We start from the raw sequence: 19,818 nt of genomic DNA, 5'->3' as shown, positions 1-19,818 counted from the left end.
AAGTTTATGATAAGAGCTGAATGGTGGGAAACAGCAAGGAAAACAGATTTTACATAGAGCGCAGAGAGCCATCCTTTCATTCATTTATTCTACTAATAAAACCTGGAGCTGGTCCCTGGGATTACAGATGAACCAAACAGCCCCTGTGCTCAAGGAGTTCGCAGTCCAGTGATAGAGGGAGACAGAAAGATGGGGAGTCCTGATGCAACATGCTCAATGTCTGTGTTGGAAATAGTGTACAAAGGATAGAGGAAGGGGCCGTGATGGGTGGGGAGGGAGAGTGCATTAGGCCTGTTGATGAGAGAAGAGGGCCTTCTGGGCCAACAGGAGCGCTTTACAGAGCATGGCATGGGAGAGGACACTGTGCTCTGCCTGGTCCCTGCTGGTCACAGAACAGTGCTGCCCAGAGTGTGCTTTCCAAGGACTTACGGAGGTTGTGGTGGGTAACGGGGGAAGATGGGAGTCAGATCCCAGCTCTGCACTTTATGAGCAGGGACTAGTCTCTCTACCCTTCGTTTTCTCCTTAACTCTCAGTTTGCTCACCTGTAAAATGCAATTGGTGGGAGGAGGGAGGATAGACCCCAACCATCTCTGAGGATCTTCAGGAAGATTAAATGGAATGTTGAATGTGCTTGCAAACTTTCCTGCGTCTAGCATGTGATTTAGTGAATTCTTCCCAGTGGCTTTGTAAGGGTTTGTCTCGTTTCTGCAGGGAAATAACACTTGCCGTGTAATCTCTGCTCTTGCCAACATGCCTTTCCCGTGGTAGCCTGGAAAATCCCTGAAGTGCCTTCGGTCCATGTCTCTGCCCTTTGGGACCCACAGGAAGGCCGGAGCCATCCAAGTGGAGGGTGAACCAAGAATACACCCTGCTCGTAAACCCTGAGCAGGTCCAAGTGGAAAGCCAGGAGTGCCCTCCACTTGCAGTATACAGGGAACACTGGGCTGATTTACTGAAATTTCCCATGAAAGCAAGAGGGTTTTCATTTTGAGAAACCTGAAGCCCTAATGACTTGCTTATTGCATTTGAAGTATCTGACTTTAACCCGTTCACAGTAGAGAGTTTTTTTTAAAGGGCTAAGTGTACCTGGAATTGTGTTTGTAAGTGATTAAAATGGTGCTTTCATTATTCAGTTTTTAAAGTTCACTTAATCTCTCCCCCTTTGCTCTATATTTTCCTGACTGGCATTATTGTGAGAACTTATTAGTTAATGCTTGTGAAGCATTTTGAAGATAGAAATGACTATTGATATAGCTGATGAGTAGTAACGTTTTTAAGTGTTCTTTTCTATTTCAGAAATTAAATTCCAAGGACAAATCTTTCCAGCTCTCAACTTTGCCACCTGCAACACATTTTAATGGGCACATATTTTCAGTATGTTATGTTTTAGACAACAGGAATGAGCATGTACTAAATGGTTACTCTGTGCCAAGCTCTGAGCCAAATGCCTTAAATTTGTTATTTTTCAGTCTTCACAGTAACCCTGCAAGGCAGACAGAAAATTGTTCACATTTTTCAGATGAGTAAATTTAAATTACACCTCAGAGAGTCATAAGTAGCTAGCCAAGGTCAAGACTGGAGTTCATTTTCAAACCCAGATCAGATCAACTCTAAACTTCATGTTCTTTCCATTACACCATGTAGAATTTTGAATTAAGATCTTTCCAGTACTATCAATTTATTTAGCAGTATTTACTGACTAATAGCAGATACATAGCCTAGAATTGTTTTAATCGGATTAGATTATTGACTTTCCCTGAAACTACTGGATTGCCTTTTATGCTGATAGGAATTCTTTGCCCAGACTTGGAGGTTTAGAAAAGGGCACAGAATTTGGTTTCAGACTTGAGTTCAGATTATGTTCTGGCTGAGTGACAGCGGGCACTGCCTGAAGCCTCATTTCTCCACCATATGTCAAGTGACTTCACTTCAAGCCTCAGGCCTCATCTGTAAGTGAAAGGAGTGACAATTACCTACTTTGCAAAGTTGTGGGAAAATTAAGTGAAGTAATATATGTAGAGATACGTATCACCATTTTTTGTGTGCTGTTGGTAGTATTGGAAAGACTTCATGGTAGTTGCTTGCCTAGACATCTGCCTGTGTAAACCACTTTTTAATCAGCCTTATCACAGGATCTCCTTTGAGATTGAGCTTTTGCCACATTCTAGGCAGCGACTTTGTTAGGCACTTGGTATGTGCTTCTCCATTACCACATTTATGACATTATATAGTAATTACTTATTTACTTATTTATTTACTTCCTTGCAGGCAAGAACCTCTTTTATTTCCTTCATATCCCTGGTATTTAACAGAATGGCTTCTGGCTCATCGAAGGAACTCATTAATGTTAAGGAAGTTAGCTTGCCTTTTTGTTTCTTTATACTGCTTTTCTTCTTTCTAATGCTAACTTCAGTTGTCAGAAGGGGCTATTCAAATGAACTGCTGTGTTATCATTATTAAATTGTGACTTACAACTTGTTTAAAATACACCTGTAACTAAAGATGCGCAGGCTTCCTTGGAGGCTCAAACAAGAAAGAAATTGGTTTGCGATGCAGGGAACCCGGGTTCAATTCCTGGGTCAGGAAGATCCCCTGGAAAAGGGAATGGCAACCCACTCCAGTATTCTTGCCTGGGAAATCCCAAGGACAGAGGAGCCTGGCAGGCTATGGTCCATGGGGTCACAAAGAGTCAGACACAGCTGAGCAACTAACATACATTATAACTTGCTTTAAAATATGCCTGTAACCAAACAAGTTTAGGTTGCACTGATTTGGCAACAGCTGATTCTGAATATTTGGTAGTCTTTCACTCTTTTAAAAGGTAAATTTCGGGGATGAAAAGAATATGTCAAGAGTTAAAAGACCTTGAAAACAAATTTATTTTGTGATTTCGAGGAGTTTGGTTACCCTACTCAAAGAAGTAAACTCTTCAATAACCTTAGTGTATTGTAATTTGGATATGTCATATCCAAATTATTCTTAGGGATGTATTAAATTAACCCTTAAAGGACCTTACCTGAGAATTACTTATTACACACTTTGAATTTTAAAAAGATGCACATATATATGCAGATATAATAATTTTGGAACTTTATCATGTGTTTTGAGAAGGCTGATTATTTCTCAATTTTTAAAATACCAGTTTGACTCTTGCCCAATTGGTTTGAATTAGATTTAAAAGGCATGTTTTGATAAAGACAAAAGATTGTGAAGACAGAAATAGTAACATATTTATCCTCTGTTCTGATCCAAAATTCTCACTGTTATGAAGCAAATCATAATGCATATAGTAGGAGAGTTTGAAAAATAGCACAATGAGATTGAGATGAAGGAAAATGAAGAGAATTTTAAAAATAAGATAAACGCAAGGGTAAGGTTTGTGCTTAAGAAAAATTAGCTGCAGTGAGGTCCTGAGCCCCCCACAGAGAGGGCTACAGATCTGGCACTCGTTTTCCTAGCAGTATTACAAAGAGGGAACCCAGTGAATTACAGGATGTAGCATCCATAAAATAAAAGTAAACACATCACACAGATAATAGAGAATATTAGTTGTTCATTGTCATAATAAGGTATTTGCCTCAAAGCAGATAGAAGTATTCTGATATTTGGTATTTGTGATTTTTTTTTTTTTTTTTTTTTTTTGCCTCTCCACTTTGCCTCTTGTTCATGAGATTTTTATAAATATGTATTAGGAGGATCTCCGTAAGCAGGAAAGAGAGAGCGAGAAGCTTAAAAAGCATAGCTTGGAATGCTGCTTGACAGTGTCATACATTCACAAGATGTCCTTGAAGATGGAGCACAGAACAGAGATCAGGGAAATTTTGGCAGCTGCAGTTGGGAAAATAAATGGCTGTTGTATGATTGGGCAGATCCTGAAAGCAGGCTCCTGCTCAAACCATGTAATTAAGAAAAGTGGGAGCTTTTGTCCAAGTGCAGAATGTTCATAATATCAGAGTTTGTCAGCAGGAGCTTTTAGAACGGATCAGTACTTTTCACTCCCTGATCCAAGAAACGGTTTTCTTATAAATCATCCACTCTCCTTGCTGTCCTCAAGAAGGTTGCCACCAGGTGATAAGGCAGACTTCAGAGTGTAACCTTGCTAATGCGCAGTGATTTAGGTGAAGGGGAGACCAAATCAGAGACCGCCTCAAGAAATGTGATTTTTATTCATTTGGGCTCCTATGTAGAAACAAGCAGAGTGTGGCCAAGGAGAAATCCTGCAGGACGGCTCTGGGAAGGAGATGGCATCTTTGTTAATACTGGGTCTGAACTGGGTTGAAGTATTTGATGCTTCTTTTCTTTTTAAAATATAACTTTCTTTCAGATTATAAAGGTGCTATTGTAAAACAAACAAAAAACTTGAAGAATAGAAATGGTGACAAATATAACTATCACCTATAATCCTACTATTTATTATTAGCATTTTCATTTTTCCCTCCTATTCTGTGCATGTTTATGTATTGACACAATCCATTTTTAATTCTACCTTTTCTCTACATTGATTACAAACATTTTCTCTTGTTATAAAAATGCATTATAAACATAATTTTAACATTTGTAGAATACTGTATCACAAAATTATACGATAACTTAGTCACCCCCTCTGTTGGGCCCTCAGATTGTTTCTATTTTTTCACTCTTCTAGGTACATTGTTCCTAATATACCTTACTGCGCATACTTTTGGTCTACTCCATGGAGGGAGGAGCCTGGTAGGCTGTGGTCCATGGGGTCGCTAAGAGTCGGACACGACTGAGCAGCTTCACTTTCACTTTTCACTTTCATGCATTGGAGAAGGAAATGGCAGCCCACTCCAGTGTTCTTGCCTGGAGAAGCCAGGGACGGGGGAGCCTGGTGGGCTGCCGTCTATGGGGTCACACAGAGTCGGACACGACTGAAGTGACTTAGCAGCAGCAAGCAGTGCATACTTTTGGTCTACAGAATTTTGGATTCTCTTCTGAGCTTCAGAATGGATCAACAGGTCTAAGAATATGAACATAAGGTTCAGAAAGGTTGTGCCAATTTATATTTCCACCTATAATGATAAGAGAGACTATTTCACGGCACTTTAAAGCAACACTTGCAAACCTTGAATTTCTGTGTATGTTCTCAGTAAGCATTTTGTCCAGAAATAATTCAGATCCACACTTCTCCCTGCCCAGGTCTGCACTATCACCAACGACGGTTTGCTAGACCCTAAGTTTACTTGTTCCCCCTTGCTTTCCCAGAGAGTGTCCCTTTTTTCTAATGTTTCTTTCTTATACAAAAACAAACAAAAAAACCTGAAAGGAAGTCGGTGAAGAAGGAAATTAAAAACAAAATTTCAAGTGTGATAAAGGAATTTTTAAAACTACCGTATCAGATTGAAGTTGAAGATCTTTTCGCTGATGAACAGATAGATGTACTATGAGGCTGTGTGCCTTCTCCATGGGTCTCATTTATATATTGGTCACTTACATTACATGTACTGAGGTGCTGAGAACCGTTTTGTTTCTCTCAGTGTCTTTGGCTTCGTAATGTCCCCAGATAATCACTCTCCTTTGAATTGGAAGAGCCATTGGCATTATACAGTTCCTTTCAACAAAGCGAATGTTGCTCTGTGCGGATTTTTCTAGATACTAATTCCCTCCACTTCCCTCGGCTCTCTTCCTCATCTCTACCCCAACTGTGTTAAGAAAAGAAGTATCTGTTTTCAAAATCAAAAATATTTTTACGTGGATTTCTGAAAAATTTAATCTGAGTGTGCACAGAACAAATTCAGAGAGGTGACCCTACGCTTTAGATCATGATATAGATACCGAATAACCCAAGACTTTTTACAGCTGAATCTTGGTGAGTTTGCTCACTCTGAGCCACTAGCCAGGCTTTTTATAAATACACAGTATTTAATATGTTTACGTAAATTGTGCCACTGGCTATTCTTTATGCATTTAATCAGAAGTCTGACTTAGTCTGTGGACAGTTTTACAAGTGACTCATTAGTGTTCTTTTTATGGAAGACGAAGATAACATAGATACCATCACAACTGGCTCCCATCCCAACAGGAATCCGCAGCTTATTATTAGGCATTTTGGTTATGGTGTCTACATTAAATATTCAGAGTTTGAGGTCTTAGGGAGTAGGATGGGAAGGAAATCGTTTTCCAATTATTTTTTTATTAAAGGTGATATTTTTTCAGGAAACCTGAGAGCTTGCCCATGAAATTACATTTATATTAATAGGAAAACATTTCTTTTTCAAATATGTCTTTAACAAAGCGAGCTTATTGAAAGTTTGGGACTGTATTTATTTACAGGCCATTTTGGAAAAGAAGACTGAATGGATGGTGGGGTGGGTGCAGTTTGAAGGTTTCCTTGTCTTTACAGTGAACTGGATGATTAAGCTATCCCTCTGCTCTGGAGAGTTTTCTATAAAAGTCTGTTAAAACCAAGTACTCAGGGGTTTTAGCAGCACTGCCCCAGGATGGGCACACTAGGAGATCATTTTAGGCCAAAACTGAAGCCCTAAAGGGACACTGTAAGATATTAAGGAGGCCAGTGTTTATTTAGGAGGAGAGAAATGTATGTGATGTGTCTGGGGAAGAAGATTAAAAACTCAGATTTCTGTGAATTTGAGAATAATGCCTGAGAGAAATTAAATTTTGATTATGCTTTTCATTTAAATGCTGGCCCTGTTATTTTAAGTATTAATGCCTCTTATTCTCTCCAGTGGCTGCTGATTTAAAAAAACAACAACCCTGACTACAACCACTGAGAATACTTTTGGCATGCCCTTTTGCTCATCTCCACTGAAGAAGATGCTGTTTCAGAGGAGTAATGCCTCAAACTTACCTCATTGTTCCAAATAGTCATTTGTTCAGGACGTAAGCATTCAGACCAGGATTGGCTGTTGGCAGACAGGATTGTCAGTTCAGTGTCAGAGTGGCATATGACTTGTCTGCGTATAATTTCATTTACGTGCTTTTGGTGAGGGGATGGGGGTGGGAGTCATTAGAGACAGTTTGGAAGGAATTGCTTAAAAGAAAGGGGTGTATATCATTGATTTTAATTGTTTGTTTATCTCCCCTCCTTTCTCATTCTCTCAACTTGAACCCTCTAAGAGCAGGGATCAAATTATTTTTGTTTCCCCAATTCCTCCAATAGTGCCTTAGTCTATAAAGCATTCAATAAACTTGTCTTGAATTGAATACTCTTGTTTTAAAGATATGCTGAGAATTTATTACCACATAACTTCCTAGAGTAAATAGGTCTTTCAGGTTATTTGTGCATCTGCCCAAAGGTATTATTAAACTGTCAACATGTTTTCCCCAGTTGGAATTAAATTTTTTTTCTAGAGTTTTCTAGTTACCTTCTAGCAGAATCTACAAAAACTTGGTACAAATGGTTTGGGGGGACATTCAGGGCAGTCTTCAGCCAGATTCTCCTGTCTAGCGGTCTCTGTGAGTCATCACCTATAGTTTGTGAGTCATTACCTTGGCAGTGGGGGTATAGTCCTAAGTTCCCTTTTCCTAGAGTGATCAGATAATAGATCTCAGCCCCTCCTCTTGGGCCCCACTAATAACTTATGTCTCCTTCGCAGTTGAATCGTAACCAGAAAAGCATTGCATTTAGAAAAAACTTAATCTGAAGGGACCTGAGCAAATTAAAACCTCTTGAAAAGGAGGAGACAGTATAGAGTGTATGGGCTGATGGACGAAACTTTAAAGAAATATGAAATTGGAGGGGGGGTGTTGTAAGGACATTTTTAGTATCTTTCAAGGAGCAAGAAGCGAAGTGAAGAATTATTCCTAAAAATAATATGTCTTCAGGAACACAGAGCCTGCTGTGTAATTTTCTAACTTTGGGGATTTGTTTTTCAGGCTTTTGAAAAGGGGGTGAGAGGCAGTAGTCTGGGCTGCTTCACCAGAGTTTCACATACTGCATGTCAGAATTTTATAAGGGGTTAAGTGGGAAATGCCTACAAAGAGAATTAGGACTTTTATTTTCGTTCTCATGAATAATTTAAATCTATTTCTTTAATGGCTTGATTCAGTGACTGCCCTTGGTAAACATTATTCTTCATGCTCTTGGGAGTGCTTGTTCTATTACATAAGGGTTAGCTTTTATACATAAATTTTCAAAAGTCCTTCCAACATGGTAAAAGAAAACACCTTTAAATACTCATTAAAATATTTAATAAAATACATATGTGTATATCAGATGTATACACCTGAGACATGTTTGCCGTCAGCACAGTCCTTTAGTATCTTTCTAGTTTCCGGGAATGCTGACATTTTGAGGGCGCTGGAAGTAGAAGGGAGAGTATTTGAAAAAGAAACATATACCTGTGACCTTCTTAGGTTCTTTCCTCTTGATCCTTTTGCCTGCTTTTGGAGTATCAGGGCCACCCCTCCCCTAGAGAATCAGAAGTTGAAGATAGCTGAGTGTGGTGTGATAGAGTTACAAGGGCCCTGCCCTGAGCTCTTGGATGATGAATGTCAGCAGTGAGTTCTACAGGCGCAGGTTCCTATAATATAAAGTTGTAATCTCTTATTTTGCCTCATGACGTAAATACTGACGGTGTAAACTAGGTTAAGATACATAAATGCAAGACCATACAGTTTACTGTCAGACTTCCACTTCTATGGAAAATCCTGGAGCAAAGCTATGACATGGTTTGGCTGACAGAACTGGTGAGGGGGCTATGGTGGGACCCCTGACTTGCCTCTCTGGGGCCTGAAATAGCGAGGTCCTCAGTGGTGAGGCGAGAGACCAGCTCTGTAATTCTAACCTGACTTCCCCACCCCTGGGCTTGAGCACAGGAAAGCCTTGTGAAGAGTCAGGGATAGAGGGAGTTGTAAGGGATTGATGAGCTGATGGAAGAAACATTAAAGGAGGCTTTAAGTCCTTTTTAGGATTTCAGAATGGCTCTTGCTTAATACACTTAAAGGACTTTCTGGTCATAGGACATGCTTATTCTCTCCTCTGACATGTGGACCCTTTGGCAATAAATATTTGTTTGAATGAATGAATGAATGATGAGGGCAAGAAATTACATGGAAAGAGTGACTTGGGAAAGGAGGGAAGTCTGCCGTTTGATTATATTGCTATTCTTAGAGTCGATTGGGAGATTTCAGTCTGAGACCAAGGATTGATTTTAGTGTACCCAAAGTGTTATGTGTATATATATAATATATATATATATATATTTCTGAGGAAAAAGGGTGAAAGTATTCAGCAAGTTCTCTACAGGGTCCATGTCAGCCAAAGCTTTAGCAGGCCTGCATGAATGAATGCCTCTTAAAATCTGCATTTAAAATAATATCTAAATGTATGTCTGGCATATGATAGGAACTCAATAAGTATTCTGTCTTCTTGCTATACAAAAGATGGAGATGACACTACTAAAATTATTGGCTTATACTTCACAGGGTTGTTAGAAGGATTTAGCGAACTATTGGACTTGCAAGGACTTTCATTCATTCAGTCGTTCTTAATGCAGAACCTACCCATTCTCAGGCCCTGTCCTATGTGCAGTAGGTACTATTATACATAAAACAGATGTGGTCTCTCTACTGTGGAGCTCAGAGTTGAGGTTGCCATTCTTTGTGAACTGCAAAGTACTCTACTCAGAAAAGTAAGGAAAACAGACCTATCTCCACACCTACATTCAGGCACATTTCTGTGATATAACCATCTTCACACTCCTCCCAAAGATAAAGTAGAAGTAAGCTCTCATCCAAATGGCCATGTCTGCATTGTCACAAGAATACACAATGAGATATAGGCCTGGACTCACGTGCCATCTCTGCCTCTAACTAGCACTGTGACCTTGTGCAAGTCACTTCCCATTTTCTCGTCCTCAGATTCCTTGTTAAGAGTACAGGGTTGGCTCAGTGGCCTGATGTTCTCTGACATCATGCATCCACCCTGTGAGATCAGTGAGGGCCAGCTCCCAGTCTGTGTACCCCCTGGGCCTTGCACAGTGCCTGCCACTCCAGAGCTCCCTCCCCATTCATCTAACATTTCCAGATCTAGCTATCATGGAAATAAACCCTTTTTTAATGAATATAACCTGGCCTGTCCAGGAAGCAGTATAACATGTACTTTAGGTGAACAATAACAAAGGATGTTATTGAATAGTTACCTAGGACAGTTGGGAAGGGCCCTGGATTGTGGCAACAGAGATGCCACAGAGGGCCGAGAGGGTTGGCTTTGTTTTTTCAGCATCATCCTGAGAAAGAAGGATGCCTGGCCCCACCTCTGCTTCTTTTCCCTCCTGCCTCCGCAGAGAGAAACGACCCTGCAGCCGCATGCCTAAGGCCTTCCCTCTTGCTTTTGTTGTATATTTTGCAGGGGAAAAAAAAAGAGGGTGGGGGGGTGAGGTTAATGCGTTGAGTGTGAGTAATTAGTCATTCAAACCATCGACATTGACAGTGACAGGATTTGAGTGCCTGCGTTATTATGCACTGCTTTAATAGTTTATCCCTGAAATTTTCTGCCTGTATAATGTTTCTTAAAATACATCATGGGAACATAAAAGATTTAATGCAGTGCTTTGTGTAACCATTAGAGTTTGAAGTCAACTGAACCTCCTCAAGTCTCTCTTCTGGATGCTGACTGTAATTCTGTTCTTAATTGCTGTTCGGAAGAGAGAAGGAAGGCAAGTCAGGGGTTTGGAACCTGGTCAGCTGCAAAGTTGGCTGTGAGACCCACACAGAATCCTTCATTAAAGTACATATGCACACTTAAGTAACTGATACATTTACTTGCAGTGAAAATTGTGCTGTTAGAATATCAAAGGTGTTACCCTGGGGAAGCAAGCGTTCTGATTTCGTCAAGCCAGCTTCTGAATTTATTGGAGGATAGCTTCCCACAAACACACATGTTTACCCTGGTCTTTATCCCAAGTTGAAATTGCAGGTATCCTCTCTGTAAGGTCTATCATGTGACCTTAAAATGCCGTAGTTTCATACTCCGTATATTTACATCCTGGCAGCTTCTCTTATTTTCCAAGTAACGCTCTTGGTTCTCTTGCGTGTCAGATTTCAGTCTGACATTTTACATTTCTGATTCTTTTTTTAAGCCTGTCTTGCATCCTGGGATGCGTCATTAAGACCAGCAAGGGGTCTTATTACACAATGTATATTAACACATTTGCAAATGTTTCTCAGCTTTAAAACTGTACGCTTTTATTGAGAAAACTCTGTGTGTGTGCATATGTATATTTTCCTCAGTTCCTTCTGAGCCCACAAAAGGATAACTGTGTAGTGTGTGTGCAGAGTAAAGAGAGCTCCATCTCCATGAGACGGGAATGAGTTGACCTGATTTATAGGTTTGTTCGATGAAAGGAGCTCAGTACCGAACACTGTATTTCATGGTTCCTTTTCAGAGGTTTGGACCCCAGTTAGGTTAGGACTGTCTGATGCACAGGTGGGGCTCAGCTCCAGGGGTCAACATAAATTAGGAAATCCACACAGGATGTAAGGAGATCCAGAAGGCTTATTGGGGAACTGAAATTTCTTTGCTGCAGACTTGATACTTCCTAGGCCTTTCTGGGGCAGGGAGACCTGTGAAATATTCACAGAGACAAGTACTGACTTTCACCCCATGTGTCTGTGAGTCGAGCGTCCAGTGAATTAAAAATGAACACAGCTGTCAAGAGACCTTTTATAGTCTTGGTCCCACAGAATCTCAGCATGCTTAGGCATGACTTACATTTGTCCTACTCCATCACTGATACTCTCAATGCTGCCTCACTGCAGGATAGTTCTCAGGTGTTTGTGTAGGAACCGTGAGAAGGGTAACCTAAGAGAGCAGTGCAGGGAAGGCGTTCTGTAGATTGTGGGACTGATTTTTTTGACACTAAATCAAAATGTAGCTGTTGGGCAACTCTGGTTCTGCCAACCGAGCCTCCTGAACTGGATGAAATCTTTTTTTCAAGTTCCTTATTGAGTTGGTGGTGCTCCTTAGGTCTGTTACCTGAACACCTGACTCAGTGAAGCAGTGAGACGACACAGCAAAGGGAGGCACTGCACAGACCCAGGAGGCCGATGGCTTGGCAGAGCAGAACCTACCTCCCAGCCAGGAGTTGTGACGATGTTCTAAAACATCATCTCCATTAGCATGATCACTCCCCTGGGCACAACGCCCTGATTCTTTCCTGGACCCTTGCCTCAAGGGCAGAGCATCTGCACAGGATTTACTGGGTGCATTTTTTCTTTTTTAAATCAGTGCTGAGGAGAGCTTGATTTAAGATTCCTCTACAGAGCCCTTCACTGTCTCTTTGCTCTCTGGACCAGCCTAACGCAATCCCAAAGTTGTCCTGAAAGTTCTGATGTGATAAGTGAAGCCACGTAGTTACCTATGTGATAGCAAAGAATCTCAGATGCTTCCCACCTTCCTCCATTTGCCTTGTTTCCCTGATGCCTCTTGAGATTTCTTTTCTTTCTTTTGGTTTCAGTTCCCAATTGTGATTATCAGAAGGAGAAGCGATTAGAGCAAAGCTCATCCATGTAGGGCATAATGAGGAGTAATAGTTACGATGCTTCTAGCCACTTTATGTTCTAGGCATCTTACATATATAAATAACCCTGCACGGTGGTGGTGTTCTGGTTTATAAAGAGAAAACGTCCCAAGAGCCCAGCTGCCTGAGATCGCAGAGCTAATGAGTAGTAGAACTAGAGTTTTAAGTCAGCTAAAACTCTAAAACTTATTCCCTTTTTACTATACCACTATGTTTCAGATGAGCAAATAAGCAAAAAGCAAAACAAAACAAAAACAGCAACAACAAAAAAAACAGCCTCTGAACATTGATGAGGATGGGTAGCAACTAGAACTTTCATGTTCTGCTAGTGGGAGAGTCAGTTGGTACATCTATTTAGAAAAACTATGAACAGTACCTACTAAAGCAGAAATACCCCTGAACCCCAAAATAGACTCCAAAGATATTCCCAACAGAAATGTGTATGTACACCATAGGATGTATGTGTGATGCTCATAGCAGCATTATCTATAATAGTTAAAAAAAAAAAAAAACTAAAAATAACCCAGTGTTCTTCAAAGTAAAAGAGATACATAAAATATAATATTTTAATACAATGCAATTTTCTCCAGTAGTGGAGAAGAACAGCCTACCTCTACATTTCAAGACATGGAAGACACTCAGACATAATGTATGAAAAGACATAAAAGAGTACATTTTGTGTGACTCCATGTATATAAAATTCAAAAGAACATGAGTCTGTGAATTAGAAATCAGAGTAGTGGTTACCTTGGTGGGTGGTATGAATGATGAGGGTGGGGACACAAGAAAGTCTTCTGGAATGCTGGTCATTTTCTGTATCATGATCTGAAAGGTGGTTACTTGAGTGTGAGTTGTGTTCATTTTATAAACATTCCTTGAGTTGTACCCTTGAGACTTGTACACTTTACTACATGTATATTATATAAACAGGCTTATCTCCCCAAACTTCTCAGAGCAGCCAAATAACAGTAATAATAATGGAAGCTACTAGTAATCAGATATCTGCCAAGCTCGGTTTTCCTTGTCTATAAAACACAGAGGATGTTAGAATATGCCTCACTCCCTTCTTGTGGGGAGTCCGTGAGAGAAGTCACATCAGGTGATTTGCAGAGCCCCCAGGAAAGCCCAAGAATACTGGAGTGGGTCGCCTATCCCTTCTCCAGGGCATCTTCCCAACCCAGGAGTCAAACCAGGGTCTCCTGCATTGCAGGTGGACTCCTTACCAGCTGAGCTACCAGGGGAAGCCCTAGAATGACTTTAATGGATATCAATGATTGTGGTTATGTTCCCACCACTATTCAGGCACTTTACATATATTCTGTCACCAGATCCTTCGTACCACCTTGCAAGGCAGGCAGCATTGTTCTCCTCTTTCAAATGAGAAACACTAAGGTTCTCAGAGTTCAAGTCCCTTACCCGAAGTTGCACAACTAGGGAATGACAGAACATGATCCCATTTCCAAGGAACTGATGTTCAATTTCACAGAAGATGGAAATAACACCATAAAGGATGAGTACGGGGTGGAGCTCAGATAGAATGGAAAAGTGGGACTGATGGACTGCATTTGGGGCCAGGAAAACTAGGTACAGGCCTAGACTCTGCCCCACTTTCCTGTGATGACAAAGAAATCTCTGGATGTCTCTGGAATTCATCTCCAACAGGAGAGTTTTGAACTGAATTGTATTGCCTGAAGTGCCTTCTTTCTGGCTCTGCAGTTTTCTGATTCTCAGTGCTTGTCATACCATACAAGGCATCCTCATGAACCAGCTCCATGAGCTTAAACCCACTTTTCATGTAAAACCTAATTCTAACAACATCTTTTGGGACTTTCCCTGAGTACGCCTATCCTTTAAGCAGGTTTGATTGCTCCTCATTACGTGGCCACTGTCCTATTGCAGCCCTTTGCCTTCTATGTCCTCTGTGGACTGTAAACTCCTTGTGGATAGAGACTGAGGCTTGTCTCTTTATTCCCATGCACGCTGCCTCAAACAGTTAATACACTCGTGGAAATATTTCTTTAATTAACTATTTAAATACAGAGAAGTCTTTTTTGAGTAATGTGTGAGAGGACCATCTGGGGCTGTTCTAGACTTGAAGTGGAGACCTAGAGAGAACTTTCCTTCCTGTTTTTAATTTTATTTGAGGTCCAGGAGAAACAGTAACAGTGTAGCTGGGGAGAAACATCATTAGATAACTTTGTAGCTCCCCAGCATGCTTTTATGAAATCTAAAGTTTGATCTTTATTAAGCATCAGTGAAAATCTAAACCCTTCCCATATGGAACAGCCCCACTCAATTTAATGTCATTTTACTTTATGAGATAGTTAATAAACAGGTACTGTATTTGATCTTGTGAGCGTAGCCCTCTATGTTTAGCTTTTTCAGCTTTAATGGAACTATAATTTTAATCATGATTATTACTTTACATTTTAATTATAATTTGGTGTGGCTTAAGTATACATTTCTGAGAGTGATTGTGTAATGAAAACAGGAATTAGCTTTTCATTAACAAAATAATGGGAGAGTTCCCACTGCATTCTAGTCTGTGTTCAAAATCTATGGGCTGGCCTAAAAATAGCAAGGGGAGTTTAACATTTTGGTTAAAAACATGTTTCTAAATTGGCTGTGTTCACAACCCCATCTCTTTTGCTCCATCCTGCTTTATCTTGTTCCCTTTCTTTACAAAAAATAAAATCAAATCTTGAAAGAGACTTTGTGTCTTTGAGATATCAAAAGGCTTAATATTTTTATTTTTATTTAGATAATTAGCACCATGGAGCCTCAGGTGTCAAATGGCCCGACATCCAATACAAGCAATGGACCCTCCAGCAACAATAGAAACTGTCCTTCTCCCATGCAGACAGGGGCAGCCACAGATGACAGCAAAACCAACCTCATAGTCAACTATTTACCCCAGAATATGACCCAGGAGGAATTCAGGAGTCTCTTTGGGAGCATTGGTGAAATAGAATCCTGCAAACTCGTGAGAGACAAAATTACAGGTACGCTCTTCTTCAATATTCTAGGCTTGGGATTCACAGCTACCTTGTTCCATTAGATATGCAGATCTTGGCAGGAGTGCGTATGTGTGGTGGTGTCTTTGAGTGTCTGCAGCTTGTGTCCTGCATTCAAGGATAGCATGGGTGCAGTCATAAATGCATACGTGTGTGAATACTACATGAAACTGCATTGCAGATTGGTAGGACCAGGAAGCAGATAAATATTTTGGAGCGTCCTCAGCTTTACTTTATGTGAAATAACCCTTTGATTGTATCCTCTTTTATTCTTAATCAGCCACCCCTACACTTTGTTCTTTAGTTCTCAGTTCTGCCCTCTGCCCCCAACCCCGTACTCGTTTCTGTCTGTTTATTCCTTTCCTCTCAAACATTTGGTTTGTGTGTGTCCAGTGTTCGTCCGTGTGTCTGAGACAGTGTTTTAGAGGGGGCTGCTGTCATCACAACTGCCCATTGTCCCTGGGAGTAATAAGCCTAAGGAGAGCAGATTATTCTGGAATAAATCTACTCTCGTGGGAGGGAGATGCTACATGAAGGAATTTTATTTTACTTGTTTGTTGTGAAGATACTCTTTGAGAATTCAGAGATTTTTTACTGGAAAGTAAAACAATACCCTATCCTTCAATACTTGAAAGCTTTAGGTTGTGATTTCTTTTCTAACTGACAGTCATTCATTGAGGACCTAGTGTCTGCCAGATACTGACACTATAATCCTTTGGGGCTGGGGTTGGGGGCCATTTCCCTGTAATCTTTCTGGAAGTGAGAATGTTTCTTAGAAAAATATTGGACTACATCATGATGGCAGTGAAGCTGCTATGCTTTGATGCTCTCCTCCTAAAATCATTCACACTCAGCTTTGAGTATTTATCATTTTTGAATGTTGACTTTTATTTCCCTCTCTCTGGACAATTTAATTGAAGAGCAGTTGGCCTATATAGGAAAAAGGAAACTTTAAAATACAGAAATATGTTATCTTGATTTTTAAATCAGAGAATGCAGTGTATTTGTGTGCATGTAGCTATATTCTCCAAATCTTCTGATTCGCTTGTCAATTTGTCCCCTATATATATTATTTTGCAAAATCATAAAACTCAGATAATTGCCAACATGTAAAAATCACATAACTCACCAAACATAATTTCCTCTTCTGTAAAGTTGGAAAATAATACTTATCTCAAAGGACTTTTTGTGAGGATTAAATGAGAGACTGGATATATACTGCCCAGCATAATGCCTCTTACATAGTAGTCTCTCAGTAATGGGGGAGGGTGTTATTATTATAAGTACAGTTAGTGTGTTTCAAGAAGAGTGACTAGATCAGAGAAATTTTATCAGGGTCTCCAAATAGGGCTACGGCTTTGGTGTTCTTATCCCAGAGCCCTGGATCATCCATCCTTTGACAGAACTGCCTATGCTGTCAGAAAGCCAATGTTTAGATTCCTGAATAATCTTTATATAATAGGATGATAATTCAAACCAAATTAAAACCAGTTAACCATATGATTCTTCCTCCTACTCCTGTATGGAAAATGTATTTTTGGTGTAGCCTTACCTTCTAAATAGGGACTCTGCCAGCTATCTTAGTGAATATTATTAAGCACCTTTTCAAAAGAGTTCCTTTAGGAGTGTAGTGAGATTTTTCAGAAGTACTGATTCATGGTGTTGTTCTTTGTTTTCTAAAGACACATGTTTAAACAAGCAGATTCCTTTACTGAAAGAATGCTAATTTGGTAGTTCACTGAGTGGATTTGAATAGGAGTGACAGCTTCGAAGACAGCCTTTAATTTGGTATACAAAACCAAAATTGTCAACTTTGGTTTGTTTAGCACCCTCTCCAGCACAAGCAGAGACATACAGTAGCATCTGAGCTTAAAGAAGCAGCTTATGGGTTGAAGGCAGAAATACAATTCAGGCATAAATTTATAATTATGCATTTTTTAATTCAGGGGGAAAAGAATTTTATTTGCAGAGAACTTATGGGAATGAGGCAGGGAAATATAGAGAGACCAGAGATATTTGCCCTCATTTGGTAGCAGTGTTTAATAAAAGTAGAACTTGTGGCTGTAAAGAGTGCTTATTAAATTCTTCATTTACACTACCTAATTAATTCTAGCATTTTAAATTAACAGTGAAACTGGTCCCTGCTGTACCATTCCATAGATGCAGCATATTTCCTCCATCCACCCGTTGTTCAGGTTTAATTGGCTACGCTAAAAGTCAGAGAAAGAGAGAGAGATAGACTGTGGGGAGATCGGGAAGGAGTGGGGATCTCTCTAATGGAAGACCCTTTGAGGCCTGCATTTGGGGTTAAGTGATAACACAGGCTGGGAGGCTGAGGTTTCACACCTGCCAAGTTAAAAGGCTGCTGCTGGTGGTTCAGAAGTCAGGGTAAATGACATCATAGGTATTTTTGTTGCCCTGATTTTTAACATCCCAGTCCCCCCTTCTCCTCCAACACCTCCTACAGATCTCAATGCATCTCGATCCTGTGAAGTTTACAGGGAGTTCTAAATACCCAGTGGGAGGATTAGGGGGTGGGAAGTGGCAAAAAGATAAGAATTCAAGATTAAGATTTTCCAGCCTAACCACTCCCTAAGAGAATGTAATCGATCTCCTTAGAAGGTTCTGGCTTCTGAAAGTGTAGGAGAGTAGGGAGGGAGGGAGGAAAGATGGAGGGAAGGAGGGAAAAAGAAACTGTTAATGGTGTTGCCAGTAGGCTGGCCTCGCTCCTTGCTGTGGGTTGTCAATGAATTCTTCATTTGAATTTGGGCATGGACTTAAGCGTCATGCGACCGAGAACATACTTGCTATCATTTATCAAGTACTTGCTCTAGGCCAGGTACTTACTGGACACTGAATATACCTTATTTTATTTAACGTTGAGAACAGCTTCCATTTCCTTAGATGAAGACGCAGAAGCTTAGCGAGGGTACGTAACTTACTGAGGCAGCACCGTTTATTAGCAGCTGGTGGAGCTGGGATTCACCCCCCGTTTCCAAAATCGTGATCTTACATGGAAGCATGTGAGGACGCCCCTTTCTGTGTCACCTGAAGATACCTGCTAAGCCTCCCCCATAACCCGGTGAAACACCACGTTCTTCTGAGCAGCAGTTGCTCCACTCTGCAAAGTCTACCTAATGCACCATGGCTTAAAACAAGACCCCTGTGTATAACCAGAGGCAAAGATAACAATATTTATCATCCTCTGGGGATATAATTCAGCCTTCAGTGGAAAGCCAAATTTACTGAAAATGCCAGGTTTAAGATTCCCTTACAGTGCTTTTGGACATCTCTGTTACTTATCTTCTCAGAGATATTAGATTTTCTTTTCTCCAATTGGGAAAGGACACTTATCAGGATAATCTAGGTACCGGGGAGAGAAAATGTGTGTTGCAAGTTGCTTTTGTATCTATGAACACAAGGAGGCTCTGGAAGCTATGCTCTTTATTCTTCTCCATCCACCTGCACCTCTGCTCCTGGAGAGAAAGGAAGATGGCATGTGTCTGCAAGGATTCGTGCCACCGAGGAACTCAGGCAAAGAACATCAAACCCCTGCTAGAAATTCTTTTATTCCCGTGGACTGCAGATAATTGAATTAAGTTCTTCTTTGTTATTGTTGCCTTTTTGTTTTTCAGACTTTGAGATTGCATTTCTGAATCCAGGTTCCTGATGATTAGTATTTTAGGGGAGGTAACATATGGCTGAACCAGGATAGTTAGGTGGCTCATGGTATGTCTTAAAGCCAGCACAGCTGGAATGCTAAATTGCATCTTTATAATTGTCTCTCTTGTTATCACCCTTCTCGAAAAGGAACAGAGAAAGGAGGGGGGAAAGTAACAAAGAAAATTCCCCAGAAGTAAATCAGTGTACGACAGCAAGAAGTTTTGATCTGCCTATCTAGACTGTGTGATTATTTGCATCATGGTGATAAAAAAAGAATTGTATTTTTACTTGATATCACTCTTCATGTGCCCATGCAGTATGGTTTTTAAGAGTAGTTTTCTATCCATTTTCAGGCAAATGAGAACCCTGAAGTGGGGGTTCTGAGGATGGGGTGGTCCAAAATGAACATTATCCATTATAAAACTGAATATATGGAGTGACCAGTATATGAAATAGATTATATGGTCTGTGGGTGGTTGAGAAAAGATGAAGTCTCCATTAGCTTGAGCTACTGAGGTGGCATTTGAAGGATGGGGTTAAGATTTAGGTAGACAGAAGAAAAGCAAAAGGGATGGAGCAAAAATTCCAGTCTAAGAACAAAAGTCTTTTTTTATTCTTCTGTGCTTCGGACAAAGGA

At 40.3% G+C, this 19,818-nt stretch overlaps 1 protein-coding gene across 7 annotated transcripts in view; it reads left to right on the top strand.

Annotated features, from left to right (window-relative positions):
• The window catches only part of ELAVL4 (ELAV like RNA binding protein 4), a 156,281-nt gene that overhangs the window by 89,083 nt on the left and 47,380 nt on the right, over positions 1-19,818 (top strand). For all 7 annotated transcript variants that reach the window (XM_020907223.2, XM_070468185.1, XM_070468187.1 and 4 more), the window contains exon 2: positions 15,266-15,506. In XM_020907223.2, the coding sequence (XP_020762882.1) occupies positions 15,266-15,506 (241 nt within the window). The remainder of the gene's footprint in view (positions 1-15,265; positions 15,507-19,818) is intronic.

The sequence above is a fragment of the Odocoileus virginianus genome, chromosome 5 (genome assembly GCF_023699985.2).
Source record: "Odocoileus virginianus isolate 20LAN1187 ecotype Illinois chromosome 5, Ovbor_1.2, whole genome shotgun sequence".
Lineage (NCBI taxonomy): Eukaryota > Metazoa > Chordata > Mammalia > Artiodactyla > Cervidae > Odocoileus > Odocoileus virginianus.
The sequence above is the reverse complement of the archived record's forward strand: the minus strand, read 5'-3'. Positions and strand labels throughout refer to the sequence as shown.